Here is a 25,683-nt window from a genome sequence, read left to right as displayed (position 1 = left end):
AAATATTATGAAGCGTTAACTGGCCCATTATCAGAGCGTGTCTGTTCCCTATCAGGGTCCCCTTTGTCACTGGCTTCCGTCACACCTTGTATCTGATTAACACACTATAGGATAACACAGAGCTACACAGATCTGCTTTGTGTTCCCTCACAGCTGATGAAAAACAGATTTTCCTTTGCACTTTAATGTGGTTGCCCTTTAATTGGGTCTGTAATAGGGTTCATTTGATGTGATTCCTCATACTGAACCGAAAGTGCTGTACAATAACTAGAAGGCTCATTATGTTCAAGGCTCTACTTAGTGATTTGTTACATTCTTCATTAAAAACCTACTGTTTACATGAAAGAATAAATGAACCATTTATTAAGAAAGAAAAGATTTATCTTGTCTAGCTATCTGAAAGTTAGGCATGTGATTTTAACTCTGTGCCTCTATAAACCAAGGAGAGAAAGAGATGTTAGGGATCACCTTCTGCAGGTGTCTACCACACCTACCTCAGGGTAAGTGCCACTGCAGGGCAATTCCTTCACAGGCCAGGAAAAAAAAAGTCTTCCACTACAGGGCAATTCCTTCACAGGACAGGAAAAAAAATCCTTCCACCGCTTACACCTGTGCAACCTGAAATCACTGCTTCACAATGAGCTTCATTACTACAAATATACTCTGTCAGGAAGCTCACACAAATCTGACAGCTGAAACTAATGGCAAGGCAAGGAAAAAAGAGTAACCATTGATGCCCTCTAAATTTAGGTGGCTCCATGAAATGTAGGGCATCCTCAAAGTTGCTATTTTGGCAGTAGCAGACTAGAGAACCTCTTTTCCCTCCCTTTTGGAGGAATGTAAGATATCTCACTGGCAAGCTGCTATGCAAGGAACAGATCAGTGGTTTGGCTCACCTTCCCAGTCCCACAAAGCCAGAGAGCAGGCACCAGTGCTGAAAGGGAATCTGTGCAAGGCAGGTTTTATGCGAAGACAAAAACAATCAGGACACTCTTGCCCTATCTAAAGCTGCCTGGTTACTCTGCTGCAGGCAGAGCCACAAGAAATAACCAGTACCAAAACACATTCCTGGCAAATTGAACAATTAACAGAGGAAACTTCAGCAGCTCAGCTGCAGCCCCAGCCCCTTGCTGCCCTTCTGCCCACCCCTGTTTTCATGTTTGCTGCAGGATAACAGGGCAACAAGATGCACCACAGAAAGGGGGTCCTGTCAAGTGAAGGGAGAACCTTTTTTCCTGGAGTGACTACAGCACTCTTCATGAAAAGAGGACTCCAAGCTGGAGTCAAAGGTTATCTATTTCAGAGCATGCTGCCTATTCAAATAAAGCCCACACCAAATCCCTGTGGTCTGCTCTTCCTTGACTCTAAGAGAGCTGGCCAACATCTCATACAGCTGGCCCCAAATCCCAGAGCACAGAGGGTTCACAGCACATTCCTGCTTCTTAGGTGAAATTCCAGCATTCCCAACATGGAGGATTTCCATCAGGGAGCTTAGCTAACACAGAAAGATGCAAGCTGTTCATTAACAATGAATTCCATACAAGGCAAACATTATTTGCCATCCATTACAAACACCCAGGGCAAAGAATGAGAGCTGGAAAAACACCTTAGGCATGAGGCCCTTGCTAAATCCCATGGACAATGCTGTAACTATCTAAAAGATATTTTACGGCTGCAGGAAGTATTGTGATCCACTCTTGAGCATAAGAGAAACAAGATGGTCCAGCAAGTCTGGATTCAAAGCTGCAAAGGCACTGAAGAGGAAAATCATGGGAAAGAGTGAGAGTCAGACTACAGAGTCCTAGAAGCTGATGATATTAATTAAATATCCTTTGAATAAATGAGGAAAATAAATGGACTGCAATAAAACTCAGCTAGGAGCAGAAAAATAATAATAAACCTGAGAGATTAGTAGCTCCCTTGGCTCTTGATAATGTTGACTAAAGTGAACAGAATAAAACCATCTCAGGTAAGCTGACATCTCTTTCCAACAGCTTGGAGTTGCAGTTCTCCAGGCTTCTGAAGTAGGGGAAAAGGGAAATTAATTTGTTTGAGACTCCTGTACCAGCTGCTGATTCCAGGCTTCCAGCTAAGCCCTGAGAGCTGCCCCACTTCAGGGGTACAAGAATACTTCAGGGGTACAAGGACACTGAGCTGGCTGCTTGCTGCCAAAGCTCAGCACACGACTGAGACTGAAGCATTCTTAAATCATCAACTCAGACGTTTTCTGGCAAAAGAGATATCTTGCTTCTCCCAGTGCAAAGCTGAGACTGCCCAGTATATACTGTGCTAAAGCAGCACATCTGTTTCAGTTCATCAGTGGCAGAGTCCAGCCAAGCTATATTAAACAAATCATCACTAGTGTAACATTTCCATAATTTCTGTGACAATTACTTTACTACAGAAAGCATTTCTCCCCTAAGGCTTATAAGCCATGTGATTTTCTCCAGTGCTATTTCAATCACAGTATATACAGCTCATTGATGAGTGAAAGAAGCATTTGTCTCCCTGAGTAGAAATTATTTTCAAATCTACTCCCCAACATTTATTTATTTTCTGATTTCCATCAGAGGACCCACTCCTGTCAGCATGTGTGCAACAAGACTGAAAAGTGGAGGTTTGCTTGTTGTGGATTTAGCACAGATAAGAAGTTCCATCACTCCTGGAGACTGTTCAGACACCTCAGCAGGCACTGCTGGTATAAAACTGCCCCCCAACCAAACAACTCTGTGTTTACAACCTGCTGTAACATTCCTTTAACACCTAGCAAGATCTGAGCTTCTGATAACTTACTTTTATAATTCCTACCATCACTATTTAGATTATATTGCCTTTTTTGCTTGTGTTTTTTTGTACTGAGAGACACAAGTGCAACCAGATTCCAACATGACTGAGAAAACAATTAATTAATTAGTGGTTCTCTTTGTCTTCCAGAAAAGAGAGCACATTATGTTTCCTGTTCCCCTCAGGGGCACGGTGTTTATGCAGTTTATAACCCCAACAGCCAGATAATAATGCCAGAAAACCTTCTTGGAAAAGGAACTCTCCTGACTCACCAGCTAACACCATTCTAAGCATGGCACTTAAGAAGAAAAATATAAATTTACCACCATGCAAGCTGCTCTCAGTATGTGTTTGGTGTCTCCTCCCCCAATAACCCGAGTACCACATCACTTCTTCCCTTTATTCTTCCTCAAGGCCATGAAAGTCCAGTCCAGTGCTTTTTGCAAGTTGAGGAGCCTTTCCCATCCATGATCTTAGCACTCCTCACTGACTCATGGGGACCATAAAGATTTTGTGTTCTTAGGAAGGTAAAAAAAAGCCAAGTACATTTCATTCAGATGGTAATATTGAATATGAAAATGTATTTTTGTATGTTTATTATTTTAGATTCTATAAAATTTGGTTAATAATATTACAACACACCTCACTGTAAAGCTTCCCCATATAAACAAATCAATATGAGTCATTTGGAAATTGCACTGGCCTCAAGGTAGAACAAGTGTTTGATGCACTCAGATTGTCCAGCCTCACCCAGAAGATAAAAAATCTCTTTCCACTGTTTTCATTGGAGATGTCCCTAGAAATAGCTGATTGTGTTAAACTGAACATGATGCCCATCATAAATAAGTACTAAGTGCAAATTCATCTGAGTTTAAATATAGTCCTTAATGAATACCAACAGCAACTCTGCCTCTGGAGCAAATTTTCATTCCATACCTCCAGGAAGAAAAGACAGAGCCAGCTAAGAAGAATTCCAGTTCAGAAAATGTTATTTCACTATTAAATTAGAAGACATTATTAGTAAGCATAATAGAAGAAGCCAAACTAGACTATATATAGTATTTTGCAGTGTAAGTTAGGCCTTAAACTATATTGAACTTTTCAGAGAACAAGCTGCAATACATGTAATTAAACTGAAAAAGGAACAATGTAGATGACTGAAAAAGCCATAGGTACTGCTGCTCTTGACTCAGTTAAATTGTTTTTGACTATAAAATTTAATTTCATGACAGCTACTCTATACCCAAAAGGATGCAGAGTCACGACAATCCTCAACAGCACTTGATAATTCAGTATTATTTCTTTCTTCCAATTTAGCAGTGTAATACAACTGCTCTCAAAGTTGACTGTGATCCATGGATAGTTGGACAAACTAAGCTACACAGCTAAAGGAAACCTATCCAAAAGGTGAAGAAAATATTAGAGTGACTGCTCCCTCAGAAGGGAACAGCCAGCATCAGGATCACTGCCCACATTTTCTTTTTGAAACAAATATTGGCATCAGGCAATGCAGAGAAGCTGAATAAAGCTGCTGGGTAACAAGAGCCATTTGTTTGGAGAGCTAAGAAATAATGAAAGCTTGGCACACTTATGTAATGTGATTAATTTATAAAAGGCTAAAAGCACTTTTAAAAAGTGTAAAGTTAACTTGTATGAATTTGCAAAATACACACACACTTTTTGGAAGTTTAATGCACAGCCTAACGATTGTCATTGTGCCCTGAAAATTCATCTTTTATCCATATGATTAGAAAGTTGCACAAGAAAAATACTTCCAATTCACAATACATTTAGTTCTTTTAGAATTCTCTTGGGTAAGAGGCTGTGGAAGGGTGAAGCAAGCCAGACCTACCGCTATGATATCCAGAGTGTTGTCACAGACCTTGCGGATCTCGGCGTTTTTATCGTGCATCAGGTCTATGAGGTACGCTGGAGCTTCTGCACAGCAGCTGTCAAGGAGAAAAACTTTTTTTCCCCCTCCCTCACAACACTGGGTTCTTCAAATTTCACTAATTTGCAGGAATTTTTCATCTCATGTAGCAAGAAAGCATTTTTCAAATGCTTTATCATTCCAGAATTAGCACCTTCTTTAATTTTTTTAAGCTAGCAACCTAGGAATCCAAAGAGGACACAAAGAACAACCACCCAAATGGCTTCTCAGATATTCCACAGAGATTAAAGGCAAAAAGAACAAGTGTTCTTTGTATTGTTAGCAATGTAATCACTAATTTGCTATTCCTCCCAGGGCTCATTCAATCCATTCTGAATGCTTCAATAAAATTCAACATTCAGTTAAGGCCCAAAAAATTTCAGACCATGCAAGATATTTGTATAATGGTGCAATACAAAAAGTTTGCTTATGCTCTACATATGTTCTTCTATGAACTGTGAATTTCATTATGATTTGCAAAACAAATTCAGACAGTAAATCAGATTGGATAGCAAGTAATGAGTCAGCTGATCCCCCTCCTACTCCTCTTCCTGCTTCAAAGCAAACTAAGTTTTATTCCTTATTATTAATTTTACAGTCCCTTTACATGCTTAGGCTGTTTGGGTTTTTTCTTCAGCTGGAATAAACATTTACAAAGAAACCTCTGAGATCATGAGGTTACTGCAAGGGAAACAGGAGTCAAACCCCAGCAATGGCAAATTAAGTGCTGAATTCTAGATGTTTAATCCGTAAAAAGATACGTGTTTCCTTGATGATGACATCTCTGGTGGCTTGGTGGAACACCATCTGATAAAATACATAGATGATCTGGCAGACAAACTCATCATCTTCCTGCTGAGCTGCAAGAAGAAAAATCCACCACAATTTCAAACCTCACAAATAGATGGTTAAAGAGTTTTGATGGTTAAAGAGTTGTGAAAGTGTGGGAAAACCCAAATCTATAAAACCACTACTCAGAATCTATCACTAACAGAGTAACTGCTGCTCCTTCCTCACACAAACACCAACCCTGCCTTGCAAGGTCAGTCAGAGCTCCTGCTGGTCACACGTGGCCCATTTACCGTTCAGCAGCTCGATGAGGGCAGGGATGATCCCAGATTTAGCCAGCAGAGCAGCACAGGAGTCATCCATGGACACGGTCCCAATCATGATCACCACTTCCAGAACAAGGTCATCCTCAGCAGAACCTGCTAAGGCACAAGGCAGAAGTAGGAAGTATTACCTCTCTCAGAAATTCTTAATCTACTGGCAGTTGTGTATTTATCTGCAGATATGATTCTATTCTTCAGTGTTATGTTTTCCTAAAAACCCACAAATTATAAAGGTAAATGGTCTCTACTCTGAGCACTCTAAATAGTCTTTGAGAGACTCTGCTTTGGAAGCCCAACCCAACTTTGTACAGACCTGGTTTTAACTTATCCTTCAGATATGGAACCAGTTTGTATTCCTTCAGCACAAGTTCCCAGTCCAACTCTGGTAAGGTCAAATTTGCAAGCGTTCCCAGGCATTCAATCACAAATTCCTCTTCTTCCAAATTTGATATTTGAGCTGCTAAATCACCAACATATTCCTGAATAAAATACAGCAACAAGCATCACAAACGAATAATCTGGGTTTCTGAAGAACTCACATCTCAGCCAAACTAAAGCTAGTCCTCAAAAGAAAACTAAAGAGACTTTGCTCCTGAAATAAGGACTAATAAGGCAGTTTCAATTCCAGTTGATGAATAATCCAAGAAAACATTTCAGCACTCTTCCTCTCCATCCTTCCACTTTCAAGGAATGTGGATTGTTTGTTTCAATGTTCCAAAAGTAGTTACTACAACACAGAGTTTAAAAAAGCAACACAGAGTTTAAAAAAGCTCTTAGAAAAAAAGGAAAATAAGAGTGAGAAAACCACCCTGCATTAGTGGTAGTAATGGAGTTCTTTACCTAAAGATTTTAACAAATAACTGAAAAATTTTCTGAGGACATGAACAGGGAAATAATTCTATTTATTTTATACTGCTTTAAGACAATTTGATATTCGATCCACATTGTAAGAGTATGTTTAAAATCCCCATGATTACAATGTTGTGTTTTCCTCCTTTCTTTTGAAAGGCTGGCTTTACAGGCTCAATATTTAAACATTAAATATTTAAAATACACACAAATAAAACACACTTAGCACAGTGGGGACAAAAAAAAAAGCACCAGATTTCTCTCTCTAGGTCCAAAAGCAGAAATTTAGGATAACAATTGTTATGATGTTCACCCCAGCAGCTGGGGCATTTTTGTTTGTTTGCTTGGGTTTGTGTGTTTGTTTTGAAACTTATTGGATAAGGCTTAAGACCTGTTTTCCCCTTAGTGGGGGATCCAAACTCTGCTCTACCAGCTGAGATAGCTTTATAAAACAAAACATAAATCACCCCAGGACAGACAAGGAAACTTAAACTGGACACACTACAAAACAAAACACAGCAGCTCTCCAGAACCAGAATTTTTCAGAAGGATAAAAAACAGAGATCACATTAGGTAAGACCTAATACTTACAATAAACTGGCTTTTAGTTGGCCCATCATGTTGTGAAATATTTCTGATCATCTTCATTAACAACGGATCCTTAAACTTCAAAGCCCGCTTCATGAGCATTTTCAAACCATTTCCTGAAAAGAAACTAACACTTAGGAAAAAAAGAGGCAAGTACCGGCTGATCAAAAATCAACATGCACACAAATGCATGTTTGCATAGTCTAAACTTTTACATCCTAAAATTAAGATGCAAAAGTTTAGAATAAAGAAGTGCACAGCAGTTAGTCCATGCACAGAGACTTCTCTCCCCACTCCATGGAATAAATATGTTGTTATGGTTTTAGAAGTTTATTTACCAAAGATCAATGCATGGGAACAGATCTGAAGTACTTGACCACACAGAACAAATTCCAGTGTTACCATTTTATTTACTCTTGCCTACCTAAAAGGTGCTGCTAGCTTGACTTTCACCTTTAATATAAAATTGGATCTCCCTGCTCCCCCTACTACAGAGCTATGCACAGAATTTTGAAGAGGAATTTCAGGCCACAGAATTTCCTGATAGCAACTGTCCCCTTTGAAGGCCAGTAAGTGACTGCAGCAGTTCCTAGGGAAAATGCTGAACAAGTGAAAGTTGGAGCTACTGAGTAATATTGTTTAATTTAAAACTGCGAGTATGAAAATAATGAAACTTTAAAAGCAATCCAGAGTTACTTCAAGAAATTCAGAACTATCTAGACCATGAATCAAAATATTAGAAGCCAAAAGAAGCTCAATTATATTAAAAAAATTAATAGAAAGATGCAACTGAAAGACATCACTGCTATTCATTTGATACTGGCAGGTGAAACACCAATCAAAGACAAATTTTAGGCATCAGGCAGAATAAAATCCTGATGTCTCCATACAGCTATAGTTTTCCACAGTAATGTTATCAGCCTGTTTTTCAGAACTGTGTGCATATACAAGAGGTGTGGGCATCTCCCTCAAGTGTCATTCCTGCCACCAAGAGCAAATTGTGAGGAGGATGTGGCTATTTGCTTGCAATCATTACCCAAACAGACGCATTTTATTTTTAAAAAATACATATCTACATTTATAAATAACTCAAGTATACATAATTTACATATGTAAGTGTAATAAAGGAAAATACACAAAGTGTTGTCATCTCTAAAGCCCCCAGCAAAACCTCAGTCCAGTTACCTTCACAGATAAGCTGCACATTTCTTTTGTTGGCAGCAAGGTTAATACAGAAAGAAATAAGTTCCAGGTCAACTCTCCCATCAGGACATTCAAAAAGCATCATCATTAACTGCCAAGAAACACAAGCACATTTGGGTCATTAATCTTTCCACAACATTAGAAAAGCAGTGTTAGGATATCAACTACAATACCTTTTTTAAAAATTTGTATTCAGCATTTCTGCAAGAACAGTGAAAGTTACAAAGGTCAGGGGCACGACATGTATAGCTCCATTATTTAGGGATAACAATCCTTCAAAGTGCCAAAAATGGCAATCACTCATCACCTTAAATTAACTTGGCTTAGTTACATTTTATTGCTACCACTCAAATTTTTGTTTGACTGGTTTTTAGTATTTGTGAATGGATAAATTTATTTTGAAAGCTTAGGTGAATTTCATATAGGGAAAAAAAAACCCCACAACTTAATTCTGCAGAAAGATTAATACCTACTAGCTTAATAAAATTATGACTCTAAACAGGTACTTAACTGCAGAATAATTCTACTACTATTTTGCAGTGAGTTACTCCACTGATAGGCAGTTTTAGCTGTCTCTGCAGCACTGTTCTTTCTCTTTGCAGCTTCCAGCTAGAGCTGAACATGCCACATCCCACAGACTCCTCAGCAGCAATCCCATTCTTCTGCTAACATTAATGCAAGCAGACAATCACCTGTAATCCTGTTCAAAGTGTTCAGCAAACGTCAGTGAATTCCCAGGTGATTCCCAAGGCTCCTAACCCATGGATTGCCATCATTTTACACACCTGGCCCTGTACTGTCCATTACATCACAGGCTGGCTATCCTGCCTCATTTGGTTTTGAAATGGCATTTGGAGTATATGAACATGAGTGAAATAAACCCACTTCTTTTCCCTCTGGTTCCAGTCCTGGCAGACAAGCCCTGCACAACTTCAGGGCTGGGGGACACCACTGTTTGCTTCTAAAACCCACTCAGTTCACAAGGCATGGTTAGATTATAATGCAAACAAGACTGAGATTACTGGAAGAAGAAACAACTAAGCCTAAAGATAAGCAGGACATAAGGTACAAAAACTGCAGCTCAGAAAGGGCTGGGAAGACAAGAAAGCAACAAATAATCATTAAATTTAATTATTAACTAAGCATTAAATATTTGTGTGCTTGCCCCCTGGTGGAAAGACAAGTTTGTAATGCATTAAAAGCTAGAGAAAGTAAGTGAAGAGTCCATTCAAACAGGAGAAAATAAAAAAGAAACAATAGGATTGCAGGAATTCCCTCCAAATTACTTTACTCCAGCCATTCTGTATGCTTACCTATTATCAGATATCAGGCTCTCATTCCAAACAACCAAAAACCCCCAAAATAAAAACCACATTACAACATGGCTATTTATGTCTTTCCTGAGACTTTCATGTACTCATTTAAAAGCTATCATTGATTTCTTCCTCCTTCTCTTAAAAAGGTAGAATCAGATTTCTCTAGGTTGTTTTAAGAACTTATAAAATCCCTGGTTTATTAAATCCTTAAGCCTGACAGTCACATAAGAGGGAATTAACAGAGAAGAAAATTGCCATTTAACAAGGAGAACACGAGCATTCAAAAATCACCCCCTGCAACTCTTCTGTTACAAAACCTTTAAAAAGAGATTTTTAAAACCCTTCAAATAATTTGAAGGGAAACATTCTCATTACTTACACAATACAAATCTGTGGAAATTAAATGTTTAACAAGATGGGATTACACTGTTAATTACTGAACTACTTCTCTATAAAAGAAAAAATATATCCAGTTTCAATTAAAGCCGTTCAAATTTTAAAATAATAGTTTCATACGAGTTCCATGTTTCCCATTATGTCTTCATTTAATTTGATTGCTTCTTGTGCCACTTCAAAAGGAAGAGTAATTGCTGCCAAATAGGAAATATTAAAATTAAATTTGTTCTGCTTTTACTATGTCCATTGTCATCTTTTACTGATTTAACAGGAAGGCAGTAAAAAGACTGCAGCATGTGCAATGAAGAGGCAGTAGTGTTCAATCAGACAAGTCCCATATTGAGTATCAGATACCACAGACCAGCACTGAAATCACTGTGTCTAGACTCTCTGGCACCTGCCTCCACTTATTTACCAGTGACCAGAGGCCAACCCCCACAGCTCTGTGTTCACATACACCTCTGTCCAACCCCCTTCCTGAGCCCAGCTCCAACATCTTTGAATGATTATGCCAGAACTGCATGCCTCAGGAATCTCTCCTGCGCGGCTACTCCCAACTCCGCTGTTTGAAGTGATGCTCTGGTTTCTGAACTTCAGCAGATAATGGCGGACAGGAGCAAAGGGGGCTGTCAAGAGAGGACGTTTACCAGCATTAAGCTGAAAAGAAGCTTAGAGATCAAAGAGGGCCCAAACAGGACAAGCGTGGTGGAAAACATGTGGGCAGCTTTGGAGAACCCTGCACACCGCTCTGCGGTAAAATATTAAATATCACCATGACATCACTGCCTAACCATGCCCTTTGATTGGCCAGGTTATTACCAATAAAGGCTTTTATAAGCATCTGGATGGCATTTGCACCTATTTAAACAAAACACGCATTGCTGAGGTCTAAACAAGAATGAACTGTTAATACTCACTTTTAACTGTTACTAGAGTAGCACCCACTAACTCCTGCAATCCACAAGGATGTTTGCCCGGGACAGCACGCGCGAGCCCTGGGCAAGCACTTCACGCAGCCAGAATCACCACAGGGGCTGCTTCCTCCAAGCACTTTCTACTGCTGCTAAACATTAATTAGTATCTGTTGATGAACACCTTTCCTCAAAGAGACAAACCCACGTGAGGGCGTATACCACAGGTGAAAAGAAATTTTGGGTTTCTTGGGTAGAATTAGATAGCAGTGAGTCCTTTTAAAACAGTCATTTTCTTTTCCTGATGCTTATCCACTTCCTAATGCTTTCTGCTACCATCCTAATTTTGAACATTCATTAGTAAAATTTCAGCTCTGGTTGCTCAGCTTCTTTTTGAACAGTGTGCAGATGTGACCTGTGAAGCATCAATAGCCACAGTTACACTTTCCAGCTTTGTTGTTTACTACACTAAAGCCCAGTGAAGGCAGCAGAATTATTTGCTGCTCCACCAGTCTTTGGACACAGCTCTGTAGGCACTGGGGGTCCAGGAGTCATACCAAGATGCCCTAAAAACACATCACAAGCAAGTCCTAAGACACCGGTGCAGGAATTTGAGTTTGGCTGGTAACTGCTAGAACAAACAGGTCCCTTATATCATACAAATGCCTTAAAAAGTATTTGCTTCTTGTGGTAGAAAAGACAGCAAGATGCTTACGAGACCACTTTGTAACATATATTAGTTATTCCCACCAGTTCTCCCCTCTCTATTATCCAAAATCATCTTGTATGTGGAAAAACTTCACCGATTTTGCCATAAGATAATGACCAGAAATATTCTGGTAACTTTTCCATGACAACTTTCCATTCTGGAAGTCGGTGATGTTAAAAACCCATTTGGCAGGAAAGAAGATACCATGGTGCAATTCTGAAAAATCTACCAAAGAGCTTTTACACTTGGGCAACACAGGCTTTCTCAACTCCAGCCTCGCCAGGGCTGAGAAAAAGGTCAGTATGAGAGGACTTGGTACTTGAGAAAAACAAAAAAACCCCAAACCAATAAAAAACAACAACACACATGTACACAAAAAACCAAACACACCCACAAAGCCCCAAACCCCATGATAATATTGTGTCTGCTAGAGTCAATGAGTTAGTAACAAAATGCAGGCTGAAAGACCAGTGAAGAGCCTTCCACAGTCATCAAGTCTCCCTTGCTGTACATGCCTGCAGTTGGAAAAGGAATTGTCATGTAGGAATGTAACCCTCCTTGGCTGGTTTCCAGTTCATATCCTGCAATACTGGAGACACTGAAATTCTGATACCCAATGGGATCAGGCAAGAATGCCTTCTAAAACTGTAAAGGAAATACTTTCCACGACGTTCCCTAAGGAGCTGCTCTGCACAAGCTTTAATCTCTCTCCAGCATTCCCAATCTTCTGTAGGAATCCTCCGGGTCACCTGTAATTTCAGCAGTTCACCGGTGCAGCTCAAGTGTCAGCAGCAGTGACAGGGATCGGTCACCTCAGCTTTTCTGGGGACCGTGAAAACCCAAAGAACAGTCCCTGCCTGAGGAGGGGTGCCTCGGGGCCAAGCAGCAGCGCGGCTGTTCCCTTTGTCACCTGCGGGTGTCAGTGCGAGCTCTGCCATGAGCCAGGGAGGGACTTTGAGCAGGAGGGAAGATGGATTTTACCAGCTCATCACCTACCTGAGGGATACAGTCTGTGTATGCAAACATCGACTTAAAGCAATCGTCCATGCTGATGTGATACAGAATGCAAATCGCTACTTTTTTGTTATTTTCGTTTCCTAGAAGGAGAAAAAAAAGCCATTACTCTGAGAATTTTTAGCTGTTGTTAAATACTCAAAGGAGGAAAATGAAGAGCAGAACAATCCTAGCTAATGGAGGGAAAATTTAAATCAGAAATGACATGTTAATGAAAGGGTCTTGGCCTGGCCTAGCCAAATGAACCACATATTAGTGCAAAGAGGGAACCAGGGCAATGGTAAATGTTCCTTCCTCTTCCCAGCACCTCAAAACACTTCCTTAACCCCACTTTGCAAGGTATTTATTTTGTGAAAGGAATGCTTAATAATGACTGGCCATCCAGAGAAAGTCTTAATCAGTTTCCAGCTAGAAAATTAAGATTTAGCTGTGGATATTCCTATTGAAGTTAATAAAGAATGCACCAGGGCCAGAGAGAAAAATAAGAACTACAAGTAAGAGGTGTTGTAGAAGGAATCCACTGCCTTTCAAAAAAATACTTGTTGTTTTACTCTCCTAAATAACAATATTATCCCATTGGTACCTTTTGTGTTTTATACACATCAAACACTACATCAGTGTATTTTCATAGTGATATTTACAACAGAGAAAGACTCCTGAGGAAAACTGGAGCAGTTAATGTGAGTGGGGTGTGAAGTATTTAACTGAAAGGTTCTATAAAATCAGCTTACACAAACATACAAATGTTTAAGAACAACACAGACAAATCTGCTTCTGACTCACTGCTGAAACCCACTGAGCATTCTCAAGTTCTCCTCTAGCCCTGCAGGAGCAGGATATTGGCTATGCATGGGATAAACCCTGCATCTCAACATGTACATTAGTTAAACCAGGATGTAATAAGGTCACCAACGCCAGATTCATTCACAGTTCTTACACAACTCATCAGCAATACACCTCCCACTTCTATTTAAGCTAAGTCAGAAAATATCTGTGTAATAATTTAGCAAAGCACAAAGACCTCAAACAGTGAAATTTTCCTTCTGCATACATCACTGGGAACTGGAATTTCCTTTGAGCAGCAAGGATATGATGCCTTTATCCTGAGAAAGAGCCCTTTTCAAAACTGAGTTATCCAAAGAGACTCGTGAAAGCCCTCTGGCAGCTGCCATACAAGTGAGTGAAGTATTCCTAGCCACGTTAAACCTAAAATCAGAGCTGACCTTTCAAATCTTCTTAGAGTTTTACCTGCTTGAAAAAATATAACTGGTATCACAATCTTCCATACATTTAATAGCAGGAGGAAGGGTAATGCCCAAATGTGAAAGCTACTCTGATAATTATGAAAATAAAAGCACAGGAGGTACCAGCAAACAAAATGAAGTGTGTGTTCTCTTTAGTGCTTCTCCTGTGACTGGTCACCTTACCTATCTATTCACCTGCAGAAACATTGGGAAAACAATAATTTCATGAAAAAAACTTCACACACATAAAGGTTTCTTCTATATAAATTTAGAAGTTTAGAGAAGAAATTATTCCTCCAAATTTCATGGGTCAAAGGAAAAAAATAAATGTGTTTACACTGCTCTTAACACTCCATGCCCATACTTAGGACTCAAACACAAGACTCAATTTACAATTACACCTAGCTCGATAATGCAGGAAACTGTGTGAAGTAAAAGGTAAGCCAGCATAAAAGAGAGAAAAGCTCCCCAAAACACCAACAAGAAAAACTGGAATGAAGTTTGACCAGACCTTCAGCACATATGAACTGCCAGACCATTCACAAGAATGATGCTAAATGTTAGTGTTTAACCTCTGTCCTTTGTGAGTTTTTTCTTCCTCCTTATTTTTACAAGTTTCATTTGTGCTAACATAAAGCATCAGCTAAGGTACAGTTTTACATTTGGTAAGCTCAGCAGCTGCCTGGTATTTAGCAATATTAGTGGCTTATTTTCAACCACAATAGGGCTGATATAACAGTAAAAGCCTTCTGTTTTCTTTCTTAGAGGAAATTCTGCATGATTTTCTAACCACTTTTTTTTCAAAAACCTAGCTGGTCACAATAAGCTGGTGCCTGAACACCACCTTGGGTGTCAGTGCGAAATGACAGCCTCAGTTTCAAAACTACCAAAAATAATCAGAAATACCCAGATACTCAACCTAAAGTGTGAAGAATATGTGGAGTCCAAATAAACTTATTTGATCTAAATGAAGTCCTAAAGAGCTGCTTTCTAATGACCAGCACTTAAATCATTCTCCAAAAGTGCATTCCACAAGGTACCTTTCACAGCACACAAAAGTCAAAGACAGCTACAGTTTGCAAGAGAAGAACTGAATTTAAATTCCTCCTTGCTGTGCAGTTACCTGACCCATTTTCCCTGAACTGCCCTGTCCTATTGTCAATAGGGGGAACAGAGAAGGGTTTAAAGCATTTCAAGTCACAAACAACCATTGCACAGCCTCAGCAAGGAAGTACTTTTCAATTGTGAGTAAAACAAGTGAATTCTACTAACTTGAGGATAAAAGTAAACTACAGAACAAAAGCTGAAAGCAAACAGTCTGCAACTAACCCATCTTTTAAGTATTTAATGGTGTATGTGTTTTCAAAGTTTAATTTAATTTTAATTTCCCAGAAAGGAAGAGATTTCAGGCTGATGTCTGCAAGTTTCACTGTTCTATGTTCCCTATGGATGCACTTAGGAAAGAAAAGCAGAACCTTGTGATTTTGTAAGTTCTCACACAAAACAGGGACAGCTCCTGATTCAGAGAGTAAAACACTGCAGGAAAGTCAAGAGGAGGTGGTTGCTCCTAAGCCCACGATTTAACACAACTGTTCACCTCATGCTCACGTGGAAGCACACAGCCTGCAGGAAAGCTGACTGGGGACCACGTAGAAGGAGCTGGTTGAAGATTAGGAAAGGGACAGACACAGCAGGTAAAGCATCTTAAACTCAAAGCATCACCTGCAGCCTGAAGGTTACACACAAGGGGAAGAAGTGACAGATTCTGAAAAACCTACCAAGCCAGTTCTCATCCTTTTACACTGGTACTTCACTCCCAAAAATATCAACTGGCAGCTGCTGACTATTACTTGAATATGTCAGTACCAAGCTTCCTTTTTCTATTTTCTACTCATCTGAAGGCTAATTAATTAACCCTGAGTCAAGCATTGCATAAAGACTTGGCTGTAAAAATTTCAAATCCTGCCCAGCAGCTGGCTGGAAAACAGCTTTCCAAAGCACCCAAGTGATACCTTTTCTGCTATTTTTGACCACTGCTGAAGGCCACACGTGAAAAAGCAGACATTGCAAGGAAGACTTCCTTATGACTGGGCAGAATAAGGATCAATTATTGCCCTAACAAGAAAAGGCAAGAGAAAAAAACCCAAAAAACAGATCTCTGCCAAATGTGTTCATAAAAATCACCAAAGTTTTGGTGGGGTGCCAGAAAATTGTGGCCTACAAATGCTGGTAAGTTTTGAGCATCAAGCTTTTTATGACTGAAGGTGGAATAGCCAAATGGCCTGAAGCAGTAAGGGCAGCCCTGGAAAATAATGGCCTAGTCATTATGGATTCTTCTGGCATTTATAATAAAACATGAATCATAATGAACTCATTGGATATTAAATGTGGGGGTCACAAGCACTTTGATAGGATTTCCACCAGAATCTACCATTAATTAACCAAATAATTATTTGAAAGTGTAACTGAATTAGCCTTAGTTCTTATACAGCCATTCCTGAGAAATTGGTCATTCCCAGCTGAGTGCAGTTAATGCCTTAACAAACCAGTCATTAACTGCAGTTACTGATTTTGTGGGAATTATTGTGTTATAAAATACACTCAACAGTTTATAGAAACAATACTTAAGATTTTTTTTTTTTTTGCAGCTGTAGTTCAGCTGGAGCAGATGGGATGGAAAAATATCAGGTCCCTGGGGCTGTTTTCACAACTAGTTTTCTGCAAATTAGAGAGGGAAATAAATACATGATGGGTTCTGAGTTCAAAATGGCTTCAGAATTTTAGCCTTTGAACATTAATAAGAAGCCATGTGCCAGTTCTGGGGACCAAAGCCTGAATTCCATGTTTAGTTCTTACTATGGTTAAAGATCTAAATAGTATTAGTAGCAGAGGCTGAAGAAAAAGAAATCATTTCTTGATCACAAGATCAAGTCCTACATTTTGGCTGACTTTGTGAGCTTAAAATAAAAAAATCCTGCATTAGCTCCATGACAAAAAGAGAAACTTTAAAGCTGTAAAACTGAATTGCCAGTCTCAGCAGCAGCATTCAGCTTTCAAATGCTGAAGTAAAGAGGAGAATATAAATTACGGACTAAATTATTCAAATATAACACTCTCAGTAAATCCAGCAGCCATCACTTCTAATGGAATAATCAATGTCTCCACATTAGATATGAAATATGCCCTATCCCACCCATGTGCAAAACATTAACGACACTAAATTGAAACCAGAACACAAATGAAGATAAATACCTGTTAAAACAGCAGAGTGAATCATTATTTCAGTTTCAAACTCTAACACCCTAATGTGATCTGCTGCAGAATTAGGCAAGTAAGAAATCTAGATTATTAGAAATGCCACAAACTGAATATCAGACCTATGTCTGTATCACCCTAATGTCGGAAAACAGATTAATCAAGAGTTTATTCAAATGTATCATATTAGCAGTGATTTTAGGAAAAAACTGATAGAAAGACATCTCCACTTACCTCTATCCCATATCATTCCTCACAGCCAGCTCTGAAACAGTTGGACTGAGTTAGTCCATGTGTGCTCTAGACACATATTGGTTTGATTTACATATGTAAATATAAATCATATTGGCTATATCAGTTTATTTTATCAAGAGAAACTGAAAGAATTTTCAAATCTGCTCAGACTCAAGGAGACTAGACATTGTAAATAAAACATTATGATAGTAATTACATACTAATAACCCCTCCTGTGCCCCCTTTATGTTATTTAAAACTGGCTTCATACCATAAGCCTAATTTAAAATATCAGTGTTGCCATGGTTGGGTTTGGGGTTTAGTTTTTTGGGGATTTTTTCCCCTTCACCCATAGAACTCAGCACATGCCACATCTGAAACCTGGTTACAATTTTTTTTCCTAGGAAACAAAAAAAGAACTTTAGTGAGGAATCCTAAAGGACTAAAAACTAATTTGAGTTATTTAATGTTGCAGCACAAGAAAAAACAGAGCTGCATGTCTGGAACCTCATGCTCCATTTCTCTGCCTGGAACACCATGCAAGACAGACTGAAAAACATTCAGTAACCACTGCCACTCAGAAAGACTGGTAATTAACATACTGCTGTAATTGTGTGTCCTTTTTTGAGGCAAAACATACCAATTTTTTGTCCTTAGGATCGGCCGTAGCCAATCATACTTGAATCCATGACTTCACTCAGGAACTGAAAGCTGATTAGTTGCAATATCCCATACACCTCACAAAGCAGAAAGAAAACAACTAAAAATTCAGATTAGACAGAAATCAAGAGGCAATAGGATTATCCCTGAAAGAAGAAGGTAAAGCTGCTTCTCTTTTTGCCACAGAAGTATTATGTTTTGGGTTAGGTTATGACCAAGAAAAAAAGCAAGAGATAGAAAATTTCTGTTATTACCAGAAACTGGAAATCAGAACAAGTTCTCAGTCTGATTCAAACTAAGGAAACACACACACTTCCAAAGTGGAAAAAATTCTAAGCAAAAATCTTCTAGAAGTCTCCACTATGCTACATAGATTAAATGGAAATGTACAGGACATGCATAATTATTGCCATATCTGCACTATGATTTCATTGAAATACATCAACTGCTCTGATTAAAATTACTAGAAAATATTGAGACTTTTTGGATCTAAACACACCCTTCTAATCTAGTTTGGCATTCAGAGGGAAAGGAAATAGGTGGAGGTTTTCTGTGCTCCTCTGAATGGATGGTGCAGCTGGATTCCAACATGCTCCTGGCTTGGAGGAGGAACAAACCCAATGCAGGATGGGTTCTCTGGCCTTGAGAAAGGGATGATTCACCACTCTGAAATGGAAACTGGTTTTACCCGTCTTGAAGATGCTGAAGTACAAAGCTGAGCTTCAAATCTACTAGGCCCCAAAAGTGGATTTAAATATTGGTTGAGCTTTTGAGTCTTCCACATATCGAGAACTGAACTCCATATTCTTCAAGCACCCATTTAAAAGGGTTTGAAGAGAATATTACCTACTGACAAAGCATTTCTCACCTCAGCAACTGCAGACATGGGGAATCTACAGCTGGTCTCCTGGACTGCAACAAGCATTGGAGAAACTCCTAAGTAAGGAACAAACTTGTGGGTTAAGATGCTTCCACATGTCTTGAAGGAAAGCAGAGTGTAACCTTCTCCCTTACATCTGACCTTGGAAAATCCTCAGGAGCTCTAGGTCTACCCCAGCAGCAAAGTTGTTCCACATGGTCCTTTGAGGGTACCCCTCTGCCTGCAGCCTTCACAGCAGCTCTGGGAAAGGTGCTCCTCTCTTCCACCCTGGCCTTCTTCATGATGATGCTACCACACATCAGGAAGATCAGCAGAAGTGCCTCACCCCTTCTTTATTAAGATTTATCCAATAAACCAGAACTAGCTGTTTGTGTTCTGTCATGCTTCAGGCATCCAAGTTAAGCTCTGTAAAGCTTTCAGATGTCAACAGTTCAGCAGAAGATTAGATTTACTTTTTACTGTTAAATATTAATTTGCTCTTGCAATAGGCTAAGAAACCATTAAAAGCATTGAATTAATCAGTCACATCTTGTAAGCTCCACAACAGAAATACTGGCTCAAGGGATCTTTTCCATTCGTGAGTTCAAAGAATTTCCAAAAACTCAGCCCCTTCATCTTTAGATTGCTGCCATCTCTCCACTCCTGTCCTTGCTGCTGCCATGAGCATTTTTATTTTCAGTCAACACACATAAGTTAGTTTCTTATGTTCCACTAAAGTTATCCTCTTCACTAAAAAAAGCCAGTAACACAGGTAAATTCACACATGCACTTGTGACCAGCACACCACAGCAAGGAGCTTTCACTCACCTGACAGTGATGAGTCTCTACATTCAGTTCTGTATTTTTCAAAATGAGAAGTCATTTCTTCTTTAAAGTTTGCTGCCTAATCCACATTCAAGGTATCTAAATTTAAGTGCTGAGTTCTAAGACACATTGTGCACCCTCCTCTCCTCATATCACTCAGACATGCTTAGGTCTATCTGCACTTCTAATAAGGATTTTGAAAATTAATGTTAAGAGATGTTTTTGGTTTGTGGTTTTTTTTGTGTCAGAGTTCTTTTTGTTTGTTGTTGAGGGTTTTTCTTTTTTTTTTAAGCTTTGGCCATACTCACCACAAATGATAAAAAACTACCATTAAAATAAATCCCTTAATAATTGCTGCTTTCCAACAGACTGGTCCCTGTAGTTGAACTGTTACTTAATGTGCTTCAGCCAGCCTTCACTATAAAGGAATGGAGACACCCCAGGCAATATTCACACAAGTAGTATTGGAACCAGCTGCTGCAGAGCCACCTTAGGAAAAAAAGGTTTCTCAATTTAATTGGGAAAACAGGAGGAAGCATAAATTTTACTGCCATTAATAACTTCAAGCAATCCCGATATGACTTTACCTCACCCTGATGGCTGGACATGTGCTTTTTGTTAGGGTCTTTGCCACATCTGACCCTCATTGTTTGCTCACTTGATCAGGTAAGAAAATGTATGTTTCTTTATAGGATAAACGAGGCCTATTAAAGTCAGAAAAAACACTGCAGTAGCCTATAAGAAGCTCCATTTTTCAACAGATGTGTGAAGCTCCATAATAAGTTCATTACAAAAAGGCCAAGTGAACTCATAAAGAGAGCACATCTACTTTAAGCCTTCTTAAAAGAAACTTTCATAAGAGGAATAGAGCATTAAAAACCCACAGCACTCCGTTAATTAGAGAGCAAAGTACTACTTGGCTTTTTAAACAGCAGTCACCTTATAATCCAGCTTGGCTACATACCATATCAAGCCTTGATTGTTAAGAAGCCCAACATACAGCTTTTTGGCAATTCTTTGATTGCTCATTAAACCCGACTTGTAAAGAATGGAAAAATATCAGAGGAATTTCAGCAGTTCCCAGAAAAGATTCTATCAATGAATCCAGTGAAGACAGGCTCTTCACTGAGGACCAAATGTGACTGTCAGTGCCACTCTCTGCTCTGGCTTCTCCAGCTTAAATGAGTAAGTCAGAGAAGTCTAGCTTACTTAGGAGTTTCCACAGCCCGTGAATTTTTATCTAAAATTAGGTGGCTATTGCTTCTCATTGTGCTTGTATTAAGTCTTAGAACACCAAAAAATTAAGACCATCATTCCAGGATGCTCACATTAATAAGGCAGAGCGGCTGGGCACAGTCTGTGACTGGCAAAACCATACTGTTGCTACCTGGGGCTGCTCACACTGCATTTCAGAGTGCTGTGTAACACTCACCTGCTTGGCCAAAACACAAATCCACAAAGCCAAAGTGCTTTCAGCCACTGTAGTCTGTGCTGGAAAACATAACCCACGGTGTTCCTCACCACCTAAAATCTATTTGAGATTGACTACCTTGGCACTGTGTGGCACTTTCACAGCTGTATGCACAACCCTTCTGCACTCCATGCTCTGTTTGGGCCTGATTTGCAATCAGTTCTGTTTTGTGACCCACCCACTTTTCAGCTCACCAGTGTATGTGTTCAATCCTCAATTTTTAAAAGCAGATTGTAATTGCAAGCAATAGAAGAGATACTTAAGTTTGACTTCCAAGCATAATGGGTTTTATTCTTTCAGCATGGCTTGCACTGGGGAGTGAATGAAAAGGAAATGGCATTTCAAGACAATATGTACTGAGTACACCTAAGAACTGTCCAGCAGCTCTGGGAGATGAGCACATACATCATCAAAAAGATATTTGTTTCCTGCACAGAGTCAGTCCTACTCCTTTTACTCTTTCAGCAGCCACACAGTTCCTTCCCACTGTAACAGCTTTTGCAGCATTCCCTGTAATTTGCACCCTTGGAGAGGGATCCCTCACTGATGAGAGGAACCAGAAATGCCAGCACTGCCCACCACACAGGGATGCTGCCAGGAGCTGCTTCTCAACAGGGCTCCCCACGAGCTTTTCAGGCTGCTTTAACCCCCACAGCAGCACTCAGCTGGCCCTGCTGTACAAGCTGCCTGCTGTTTGTTCTCATGGCAAATGGGGACTATTTGTCTCACTTCACAAGGCTAAGAAACAACTCAGAGGCACCATAAAATAGCACCCTTATTAGAAGACTATGCATCACAAGCTGTGCCTATATTTAAGAGAGCTGTACTAAAAATTTTGTATTCAATTTGGCCACTTAACTGAAAAACAAAGTGGATTTGGTCCAAACAAAAAGTAAGGGGGTTTTATTTTTCATTGAATGTTTTCTTCTGTTTGCTGCCAGGGCATTTACTTTAGAAGCCAATCACACATCCTGGGGAAGAATTATGAAAAAGGGTAACATTTCCCTTATGTCCAACAATGGAAGAGCATTTCCAGGAACCAAGAAAACAGATTTGTATCCTGTTTTTAAGTTCAGCTCTATGTTTCCCCCTTTCCAAACTCTATCATAATTGGAACAAGTCACTCCTCTGCTCCACTTCCCTTGAATTCTGCCATGCAAAGCACAATGAGAGCACTCTAAGAGTGAAGCAAACCTCCATGGAGTAGTGTGCAGCAGGCTGCTTTGGTCTCTCTTACCAAGGGGAGGACTGGAAGACACTGAACCTGTGTTTTCCACATTTCAGGCAAACACCTAGTTTAAACCACTTGGTGAATTCACATGAATATCACCTTAGGCAGCTAAGTCACACTTCGCATATATTGGCACAGAAAGTAAAGATCACTCTAAACATAATTTCTAAGTATTAAAACAAAGCCACACTACAAAAAACATTCTCTGCAGGGCCCTGGTGATTCAACATTTAAAAGGTCTTCTTAAAGGATGGAAGTCACACAAAGGAACAAAATCTCTTTTCATAGCTCCTCAGCCACCCCATGTATGGAAAAGGCTGAGTACAGCAGACTGTATCTTCGAGGCCTCCCCAGCTCTGCTCCAGCTTCAGATCTCAAGTCTGAGGCCAAACTTCCCTCAGCTGCACACAGCTCTTTGAGAGTCACAGCATAACAAAGATCAGCGGTGGTGGATTAATTTGGGTGCCTGCAGGGAGTAAGAGGAGCTTTGTCATACACAATATTTGAGACTTGTGAAGAGAAGCAAGTGGTGCTGACTGGCACAGCTACATGGGGAAGCAGCATTGGCACTATTAAAAAGAAAAAGCTAATTAAAATGGAAAACCAAGACTTAAGCAGAATTTCTCATGTCCGTGCCTTCAACAGCAGCCTCAACACTCTGGAGTGTGATGGAAAGAGAGAAGATGGTCCTTCTCCATTACATCCATGGCACACTTATTCCTTTCCTGAGAGCTCAGGAAAGTGGGAGCCAGTTCATCCTCACTGCTTCAGCCTCTACCTTCATTTAGAGCCTTCCTGCTCCCAAGCAATTAAATATCCCTTGGGAAAGCAGAGCATCTTCCAGAACTGCAGACTGCATTCACCTCCATGCTCAGCCCTAAACCACTGCCTAACAAATCCTTTAATTCTTTGCAATCTCAGCACTCCCCTTAAACACCTATTACACTTAATTTGTACCCACCTCAAACCCAGTGCTAAAGACTCAGAGGCCCAGCATACATAAATGCTAAATTTCAGGAGGTTGAGTCAGCACACTTGACCTCTGGCATTAAGAGTTGTACAAGGACTTGTCAACAGCTGTTGTGCTGTGTTAGCACTTGGAGATGACCTGCAAATGTAAACTGAAGGGTACTGACTTGAATAATGTGTGTTTAATACCCAAATAACCTGTATAAATGGGGCATCTGGCACATGGCTGTTTTATTATTCAGATTGCAGACTTCTCTCAGACAAGATATGGCAAGTGATGCATTTGAGAATTGTTTGAATCACCATACCAAGAAAAATCTCACAAAGCACGGTGATGGCTTAAAGAAGCAAGTAATACACAGTATTTCTACCTAGATTTCTAGCACATCAAAAGTAAGTATCAACCAATTCTACAGGGAGAAGTGAGAACAAACAGCACATGACTCTATGAAAAATTAAAATAAAAAAAAAGAGAAAGAATGGTTGAATACATCCTAGATGAGAGAAGAAACACACTGAATATTCTGGAACTACCAGCAGGACTTGCAGTAATTACCCTAACAGCCACTTAAAGAACAGACTCCAATTTTAGCAACCAGTTCTTCTGAGCTAAACAGCCTTCATCACACAGGCCTAGTCACAACTCTGAGAGAATGGCATTGGAAAAGCAATTCTCCTCTCCACGTTACAAACAGACACTAGAAAGCAGATATTTAACTGGTGAGCTCAGTCTGACATTAAATGGGAGAATTTCTGGGAGCAGGGACTTCAGTGATTTGTGTCATGCCATTGCCTGGGGTTACAAATCCCCAGAAGGCCCCCTCAGACCACAGCATTATCTGCTGAACAAAAGGGACAAGTTCCTGCTCCAAAAAGCTTAGAACCCAAGCTGAACCAAACTAACTAACCAGATCCTCTCTCAAACAAGAGGAAAGATTTCCTCATCAGCTTCCATTTCTCAGTTCATTTTACTACCAAATAACCTTGTCTGGAGGATAAAAAGATAAAGAAGAGGGCTTTCAAATGCCAATTTGCATCGTCCTAGCTCAGACCAGTGCAAACATGGTTTTGGGACAGAAAGTATAAAAGGATGTGAGGCATTTCAGGCTGTACCAGGTAGCTGTTATATAATAATCACCAACAGCACTAAGGCTTCCAAAGCACTCTAAGTTTTCATGGTGGCCACTAAACAGCAATAAGGCTGTGTTGAGGTTGAAGAATTGAGGAGACAAACAACCCTAAGAGACTTCACAGCTAGAGGAGAAAGCTGAGATTCACCACTGCAGTGCCCTTGCTCCAGCCAGGATCAGGGTACATCCTCTGCACTGGATTCAGCACATCCCAAAGCCAACAGATTTCAGAAGACTTCAGCAATGTCTTGCATCGGCGATTCACACAGACAAGATCCTCTATTCCCACTCCTTAGAGCCAAAAGCTGCTAAACCTTCAGTGTATCAACCAGAGCAGCCTCCAGGTATTATCAGCCAAAGAACACAAAGCAACAGAAGTCCCACCTCAGAACTCCAGCATACAACAGTGATCAAATAGAACAATCCTCTGCTTTTTCCAAACTCCTTATTGTTTCCATGGCTTTCCCCTCGAGACAGCAAGGAGTTTCACTTGTAACTGATGTACTTACATGATCTTAACACAAGACTGCCAAGCTGAAAGTCTAGAAATCAGTACTGGCTAGATTGAAAACTAAAAAAATTGGGAGATTTCTGATCTGTCTGACAAGTCACAAGAGCAAGCAGGTATACCAAGCTTCACTAAAAAGAAAAAATATTTATATATTTAGTTTGCACCTACATCAGCTAGGCTCTGTGAAGTTGCTGGCTATTTTTTCTAGGTGCTCCCCCAGAGTTACAAACATCATTCATGTGTCAGCTCATGTAGTTTTCAGATACCTACTGAAGTAATTCTTAAAGACTGGAAGATTCATTCTACAGTTTAAGAGACCCTAGAAGTAAATCTACTGGAAACCTGTGTGACAATCTGATGTGAATGCCGAGAAGCTGGGAGTGCTGAGGAAGTGGCAAAGACAAAAGTGGCACAGCAACTTCCAGTGAAATCATACCATGACATAAACAGTTTCACTGAAATGTCTGTGTTAGACCAAAAGA

At 39.8% G+C, this 25,683-nt stretch overlaps 1 protein-coding gene and 1 long non-coding RNA gene across 11 annotated transcripts in view; both read right to left on the bottom strand.

Moving 5' to 3' along the window:
* The window catches only part of KIFAP3 (kinesin associated protein 3), a 68,782-nt gene that overhangs the window by 29,575 nt on the left and 13,524 nt on the right, over positions 1-25,683 (bottom strand). For 8 of the 10 annotated variants that reach the window (XM_064427578.1, XM_064427582.1, XM_064427580.1 and 5 more), the window contains 7 exons: positions 12,795-12,895; positions 8,449-8,557; positions 7,267-7,379; positions 6,140-6,305; positions 5,797-5,925; positions 5,476-5,574; positions 4,637-4,722 (listed from right to left, as the gene is read on the bottom strand). In XM_064427578.1, the coding sequence (XP_064283648.1) occupies positions 4,637-4,722; positions 5,476-5,574; positions 5,797-5,925; positions 6,140-6,305; positions 7,267-7,379; positions 8,449-8,557; positions 12,795-12,895 (803 nt within the window). The remainder of the gene's footprint in view (positions 1-4,636; positions 4,723-5,475; positions 5,575-5,796; positions 5,926-6,139; positions 6,306-7,266; positions 7,380-8,448; positions 8,558-12,794; positions 12,896-25,683) is intronic. The other 2 variants (XM_064427579.1, XM_064427574.1) reach the window with 1 other exon arrangement.
* Positions 17,392-25,681, bottom strand: LOC135304775 (uncharacterized). The gene is made up of 5 exons (XR_010366018.1): positions 19,893-25,681; positions 19,612-19,736; positions 19,227-19,498; positions 19,074-19,141; positions 17,392-18,282 (listed from the first exon to the last, which is right to left on the bottom strand). It is a non-coding gene; the product is annotated as an uncharacterized LOC135304775 (long non-coding RNA).

The sequence above is a fragment of the Passer domesticus genome, chromosome 7 (assembly GCF_036417665.1).
Source record: "Passer domesticus isolate bPasDom1 chromosome 7, bPasDom1.hap1, whole genome shotgun sequence".
Lineage (NCBI taxonomy): Eukaryota > Metazoa > Chordata > Aves > Passeriformes > Passeridae > Passer > Passer domesticus.
The sequence above is the reverse complement of the archived record's forward strand: the minus strand, read 5'-3'. Positions and strand labels throughout refer to the sequence as shown.